Source organism: Echinops telfairi, unplaced genomic scaffold (genome assembly GCF_000313985.2).
Source record: "Echinops telfairi isolate 266 unplaced genomic scaffold, ASM31398v2 ScPeMD7_7468;HRSCAF=8506_0, whole genome shotgun sequence".
Taxonomy (NCBI): domain Eukaryota; kingdom Metazoa; phylum Chordata; class Mammalia; order Afrosoricida; family Tenrecidae; genus Echinops; species Echinops telfairi.
This window is the reverse complement of record NW_022111369.1, coordinates 31,527,536-31,535,389: the sequence shown is the minus strand read 5'-3', so window position 1 is coordinate 31,535,389 and position 7,854 is coordinate 31,527,536. Positions and strand designations below refer to the sequence as shown.

The following is a 7,854-nucleotide window of genomic DNA, read 5'->3' as shown; positions in this document are numbered from 1 at the left end:
TCTTTCCTCTATTTCCCTTGATTTTCCTCCTGTCCCACTATCATGCTCAGTCCCCACCAGGGTTTCAGCACTTCCTCTTTGTTACATTCCCCTTGATCATGCTCTACCAGGCCTCCCACACCTGCCTCGCTAGGATGTCACTTTGAGGATAAGGTGCAACTGACCCAAGCCATGGCATTTTCTTTTCTTTTAAAAAAATCAATTTATTGGGGGTTCATACAGCTCTTATCACAATCCATCCATTGTGTCAAGCACATTTGTATATATGTTGCCATCATTTTCAAAACATTTTTATTCTACTTGAGCCCTTGACATCAGCTCATTTACCACCCCCCCCCCATGAACCCTTGATTATTTGTAATTTTTTTTTCACTGTCTCCCTTCACCTAGGGAGTTGGTGTCCATCCCCCTAGGAAGGGATTATATGTAGATCATTGTGATTAGTTCTCCCCTTTATCCTTCCACCTTCCCCTTCCCTTCCTGGTATTGCTACTCTCATTATTGGTCCTGAGCGGTTTATCTGTCCTGGATTCCCTGTGTTTCCAGCTGTTATCTGTATCGGTGTACATTCTCTGATCTAGCCGGATTTGTAAGGAAGAATTGGGGTTATGACAGTGTGGGGAGGAAGCATTAAAGAACTTGAGGAAAGTTTTATGTTTCATCAGTGCTATACTGGACCCTGACTGGCTCATCTCTTCCTTATGACCTTTCTGTAGGGAGATGTCCAATTGTCTACAGACAGGCTTTGAGTCTCCACTCCCCACTCCCCCTTATTCACATTGATATGATTTTCTGTTCTGGAACTTTGATGCCTGCTACCTAATCCCATCAACCCCTCATGATCACATATGCTAGTGTGCTACTTCCATGTGAGCTTTGTTGCTTCTCAGGTAGATGGATGCTTGTTTGTCTGCAAGCCTTTAAGCCCCATATGCTATATCTTTTGATAGCTGGCACCATCAGCTTTCTTCACATTTGCTTATGCATCCATTTTGTCTTCAGTGATCATGTGGGAAGGTGAGCATCACAGAATGCCGGGTTGTTTGAACAAAGTGTTACTGCATTGAGGGAGTAGTTGAGTAGAGGCCTAATGTCCATCTGCTACCTTAATACTTAACATATAAATATATGTACATAGATCTATTTCCCTATCGTTATATATATTTACATACGTACATGCCTGTATTTAGACGTCTATAATGGTCCTTTGCCTCATAGTTCTTCCCTCTAGTTCCTTTTACTTTCCTCTTGTCCCACTATCATTTTCAGCCTTCATTTGGGTTTCAGTAATTCTTCTTGGCTACATTGCCCTTGATTAAGCCCCATCAGGCATCCTACACCCTCCTCACCATCAATTTTAGATCACTTGTTGTTCCCTTGTCCCTGGGTTGGTTAACACCCCTCTTCCTTGTCCCTGCCTCCCCCTTTCCCATGTCCCCTGGGAACTGTCAGTCCCGTTGTTTTCTCCTACAGCTTGTTTATCCTGCCTATCTTATCCAGATAGACATGCTGAAACAATAGTAAGCACAAAACCAAGATAGAGCAAAACCAAACAACAACAACAAACCAAAAAAAGAAAAACCTATAAATAGTTCCAGATCTGTTTGTTGATCTGTAGGAGTGTTTTCCGGTTGGTGGATTCTGATGGGGTGCCACACCCTGGCCCCAAAATCTATTTTTGGTATTCCCAGGGGACTTCATTGCTTTTCTCCCTTGCCTTTATTGCTTCACTGCCCTTGCACCATGGTATTTTCAGTCACTTCGTGTGTGTGAAAGTTGGACATTGAATAAGAAAGTTCAAACAAGAATCAATTCATTTTAATTATGGTGCTGGTGAAAAATACTATTGACAGCAAGAGGTATAGCCATAATGATTTTTTGAAGCAAGGATGATGAGACTTTGCCTCATGCTTTAGACATGTTGCCAGGAGAGACCAGTCCCCTGCAAAGGACATCATGCTTGGTAAGGTAGAAGGGCAGCCAACAAGAGATAGGACTTTGACGAGATGAACTGACACAGTGTCTGCAACAATGGACTCGAATATAAGAACAATTGTGAGGATGGCACAGGACTGAGCAGTGTTTCCTTCTGTTGTCCATTGGGTTGCTATGAGCTGGAACCGACTTGATGGCACCTAACAACAATAGATGCTGTAATTTGATACTCAGCCATGCTCTGATCTTTCGCTGGAAAGAAGATGCAGACTCTCAGGTCTGCTCGGAAAAGACACCTCTGTGGAAGAACAGGCTGGGTTTTTCTGGTGTTTGTATTCTTCCTCCCTTCAGAGCCATTGTCTTTAGAAATAGCTACTTCCGTCGTTGGTTCACATTCTACAGCAACCTCCAGACTAAGGACATGGTCAACAGCGGCCAGCTCTGGCTTTGAGATGGGCTCCCCCCAACCCCCTGGAGTTTCATTTTACTACTTGTTTGTTTTCTTTTTTCTCTGTTGTGTCGTGTATGTGGGGAGGATGAGATTGTTTGTTAGATTCTGTGATTTGTGTGTGACTCTGTTTTGGGTTTTGTTTGTCATCATTCATTGCTTGGACTCAGCTTCCCTGGAAATGTCAACAGCTACAAGTAGTAGGCAAGGAACATTATCCACTTCAATATCACCTGGTCAACATCAAGAAAGAACCATAAAAACAGGTAATAAATATAAAGACAATGCTATTTCTCAGAAACAACAGATATTCTCAGGACACATGAGAAAGCAAGATACAAGACAGGGTGGCCCATTTCCATCAAATAGAGAAGAGTTAACACCAATCCCACACAAGCTATTCCAGAATACAGAAAAGGGTAATAACTCTTGAACTCATTTTATGAAGCAAATGAAATCCTGATACCAAACTTGGGCAGACTTGCCAAAACAGAAAATTAAAGAAAACTATCCCTTATGAGCATAGATGTAAAAATTTTCAATGATATGCTATCCAATAGAATTAAATAAAATTTTACAAAACACATAATGATCACAGGATTTATACCATGTAGGTAAGGATGGTTCAACATTAGAAAAGCAATGCATTCCACCATATACATTATTAAAAGAAACATATCAATAGATACAGAAAAGGTATATGACAAGAACCAGGTGCACCTCTGTCCTCAAAGTAACATCCTTGCCTTTTAATACTCCAAAGAAGGTCTTGTGCAGCAGAATTACTCAATGCAATTTGATCTTCTACCCCTGGAATACTGCATCCAGTATAAAATCCTTGATAATATCAATCTTTTTTCCGCTTATCATGATGTTACTTATTGGTCCAGCTGTGAAGATTTTACTTTTCTTTACAATGAGTTGTAATACATATTGAAGGTTGCAATCCTTGATCTTCAAAAGCAAGTACTTCAAATCCTCCTCACTTTCAGCAAACAAGCTTGTGTCATCTGCATATCAAAGGCGTAAATCAGCCTCCCTGAAATCCCGATGTGGTGTTCTTCACACAATCCAAATTCTCTGATTACATACTCAAGTCACATACTTAATGTGGCCCTTCTAGCCTCAATCCTTTGAGCCATAATCATCTATGCCTGTGGTTATAATGCCAGTTTGGAGAGAGTTCTCAGCTATGTCCATGACCAGGAATAAGGTAGGATTAAGTTTCTACTTTAATAGAGTGTGTGAACCATATCACACCCTTTGTTTACTTTGGGATATGGTCTGCTGAAGGCCAAAAGCCACACTTCGGAGTTGTTCCTCTGTATATAAGAGCCTCTCAAAGGCAGAGAGAAAGCATCCGGCCCTCAGAAGATGAGTATGGTTGAGATCTCTGTAGAGACCAGAAGCACCAGGGGCTGTGGCATGGAGACCACGGGACAGAGCAAAGGAGCTAGGCTGAGACCAGAGGCTGAAGCACTTCATGAGTTAGAAGCATTTAAAGTAAATGTTATCATAATTTTACAAGCAAGAAACTGAGGTTCAGCAATCAAATAATTAAGAACCAGAGAGAGTATTTAAAAGCTGGGTGTATCCAAATACAAAGTTTACAGTCCACATTTCTTATCTTTAAATGCTTCTAACTCATGAAGATCTCAAAAGTGTTATATTTTGCAGAATATTGCAGTTATTCTTTAATCATTAGAACCAAGAGAACCTTTAGAAAACAGAGGAACAAAATGAAATCCCAAACTGCAATATTAAAAAGCACTGCTAACAGTTGGTGTTCATTGTAATTCTCAGCTTCATTGTGTTCATAAGGTAGCTTGACATAGACCAAAGGGATGCCACATGGTTTAAAATCAGGAAAGCATGCACCAGCGTTAGCTCTTTTCACTCGACTTATTCAATCGATATGGTGAAAAAATAATCCGAGAAGCTGGGCTATAGGAAGAATATCACATCAGAATTGGAGGAAGGTTTACTACGAGGAGGAGTTTACAAGGAGGAGTTTAATGAAAATCAAACGTGGAGCTGCAGGTTAAATTTCTTTGTTACAATTCAGGGCAAAGAACAAAAATCTTCACAATGGACCCAATAGAGACAATCATAATAAATCAAGAAAAAATAGATGTGATCAAGGATTTTGGCTTGCTTGGACCCACAATCAATGCTCATGGAAACAGCAGTCATGAAATCAAAGTAGGCATTTTGCTGGGCAAAATAATGCCTTAAAGTTTTAAAAACCAAGGATGTCCCTTGGAGGACCAAAGTGAGCCTGACCCAAACCATGGTCGTTCCGATCATGTGTGAACGTGGGGCAATGAATAAGGAATACTGATGTATGTGAATTATGATGTTGATGAAGAATACTGAAAGAATCATGGATGCCTGACGAATTTGTTTTTTACAGAAACAAATTTGACCTGGAAGAGTACACCCAGGATGCTCGTTAGAATCAAGGAAGATGAGACTTCCTGTCTCATTGTTTGGATAGATCATCTGGATAGGCCAGACCCTGGAAAAAAGACATCATGTTTCATGAAATGGCAGGTCATCAAAAAAGAAGAAGGGACGCCCTACTGGCCTCCCAATAAAGTGAACTGTTACAGTGGCTGCAATTTAACAATTGTGAGGATGGCACAGGACAGCAGCGTTTCAGTCTGCTGCACATAGGAACAGATGTGCAGTTGCTATGGTACCTAACAACAACAACAGTTAAAGTACTTGCCTGCTAACCAAAGAGCTGGTAGTTGGATTTACCCAGAATGCTTTGAAAGAAAGACCTGGCAATTTACTTCCAGTAAATCAATCACTGAAAACTCTACTGAATTAAGATGTCCCGAAGACTTCTGCACTCGTTGAGCTACACCATGACTAATCCGCAGTGTCAACATCCTTAAGGGACGCAAAGGGTGTGTCTTTTCAATATTCTTAAGTCAGAAATGCAGTCTGAAGGAGGCAAAGCCCAACCTGTGAGGTGGATGTGGTAAGGTTTCCCAGTGAAATTCTCATAGGACAGCCTACCCTTAAAGAATGAGGAGATGCATTGTTGTGATGGAAAACAACGTCTTGGTGCAACTTTCCTGGACTTTTTATCTTCCATACGGTCTTCAGGGTCCTTAAGATTTCTTCATAGTAAGCCCCCAGGATCATCCTGTGTCCTTCCAAAAAGCTATCAAGGCTCCCCCTTGGGAATCCTAGAAAGACAGTCACCATCACCCTCTGAGCTAAACTCTCTGCCTTGACTGTAACGGGCCCAGCAGATCCCCTCGGACGTCCTGCTTTGCATTGGGCCTTTATTTGGAGGGCACCTTCCTAAGACTGAGAGGAGCGTGTCACTGAGAGGACTTGTATGCAGTCATCCACTGAGCACAGACAGGTGGCAGCATGTTTTGTTACAAAGAAGCCCGGGCAGGTATGAACTAGAATCGTACTAGCAATACTTTCTCACCTACCATTGTACAAGTTGCTCACAAGTCTAGCCAAGGCATTTTTGGATGAATTTGACTTTTTGAAAGAAGTTTTTTGTTTTGTTTTGTTTTGGTTTTTTAATCATTTTATTTTTAAGGTAATGGGCAGTAGTCGAACTTGTTGTTTTGGACTAAGAAGACAGACTTTCTGATTTTCCCCATTCTTTCCTATATTGCTTTAACCCTGAGCAAACTACATCCCTGAATCTGAGTTTTCTAATTTAGTTCATATGTGGAAAACAGTTTATGAAGTCCTCAAAAGCAATTGCCTTAAAAATAATTCAGCATCAAAATAAACACCATTTATGTGGAGTGAGGCCCATGACGACCTCATTTGTCTACCACGTGGATTTTTCTTGGCTTTAATCTTTACAGAATGGTTCCATGGAGTTCTGTCGACTGTGAGCTTGGCAAAAACAAACCACCTCGCCTGTCTTCCCTGACACTGCTGGGTAGGTTTGAACAGCCAACCTTGGGTTAGGAGACTGGTACAAACCATTTGCACTGCTTGGGTTCCTCCCAATTAAACACCACCCCCAGCACACTGCTAGGAAGCTAGAACAGAGCAGAATTGCCCCAGAGGGTTTCCAAGATTGTAAATTTTTACAGAAGCAGTCTGCTGCATCTTTTTCCTACAGAGCAGTTGGTGAGTTCAAACAGTTGACCCTCCAGTTAGAACTCTGAACCGGAGGGATGAGGGCTCCTCAGGGACCCTCAGGCGACCTGAAATCTCTCACTCACATAATCCAATATCTCATGAGAAACAGAAAGGTATAAACCAAAAAAACCAAACTCATAGACAGCAAGTCAATTCTGTCTCATGGAGACCCTGTAGGAAAGGAAAGAACTCCCCCTGTGGGTTTCTGAGACAGTGACTCTTTCCAAGTCTCTTTTTTTTTTGGCCCCTAAAGCATCAGCCGTGGCTGTTTTTAGGTGCCATCTAGTCCGTTCTAACTCATAGCAATCCTATGTGCAACAGAAGGAAACACCGCCTGCCCTAACACAATTCTTCTTGTGTTAGGAGCCATCCAGGTAGCCACTGTGTCAATCCATCCTGTCGAAGATGGATGATATCCGTCTCCAGGGACTGGTCTCTCCTGACACCGTGTCCGAAGTATTCTGGCTGTACTTCTTCCAAGACAGATTTTGTTGTTGTTGTTCTTTTAGCCACTTGGACATTGGATATAGTGTCAGGAGAGCCTAGTCCCTGGAGAAGGACATTGTGCTTGGTAAAGTGGGAGGGCAGCGAAAGAGAGGGAGGCCCTCAAGGAGATGGATTGGCACGGTGGCTGCAAAGATGGGCTCAGGCCTAGGCACAATCGGCAGGAGGCCCAGGACCAGGCAGTGGTCCATTCTGTGGTGCGTAGGGTCGCAGCTACTGGTTATAAACTGCTGGCCTTTTGGTGAGCAGCCCAACGAGAAACAACTACGCCCCCACAGGGCTTAGGTACAGGTATGCAATAATTTCACTTTAGCAAGGATCCTTCCCGCCCATAGTAATACTTACCGTGAAAATACTTACACATCAAAACAACTGTGCCCCAAAAGGGTTTTCACTGTGTTCTTTCTCGGCAAGCCATAAGCCATGATGAATTATCACAGTCTAATTCCTTTGCAAAGGTGCCTGATCTAATGGCAGATACTCGGGTCACTTTGCCAGAAATGATTGCAACGCGCCAAATCAATTGCTATTCCCTGGAATGTTTACCTAGCCAAACAAACAAAAAGAGATGCTGAAATTCAACTATCAGGCAGTCTGTAATAAATATTCATTGAGACCGAATCGCTACAGTAAAATCATGTTCTCTTTTATTTTCCATGAGCTGCTTTTATCATTTGCTGCCACCATGTAAGGAGAACATTCCAGCTCAGATCTGTCATCTTGGGACAGGAAATCGGTGAACAGCCAACTGCGTTCTTTCATGGTATTTGGTCTTGGACTGAACCTGCCAATCTAGCCCAAAAGCCGCATCAACCAAACGTAGCTGTGGGTGCGGC

The 7,854-nt window shown here is 42.3% G+C and overlaps 1 protein-coding gene across 1 annotated transcript in view; it reads right to left on the bottom strand.

Annotated features, from left to right (window-relative positions):
- The window catches only part of CUNH4orf36 (chromosome unknown C4orf36 homolog), an 11,637-nt gene extending 4,104 nt beyond the window's left edge, over positions 1-7,533 (bottom strand). Inside the window, exon 1 of the mRNA XM_045284281.1 lies at positions 7,379-7,533. Within this exon, the coding sequence (XP_045140216.1) occupies positions 7,379-7,443 (65 nt within the window). The 5' untranslated portion in view covers positions 7,444-7,533. The remainder of the gene's footprint in view (positions 1-7,378) is intronic.
- Between the last annotated feature and the right edge of the window lie 321 nt (positions 7,534-7,854).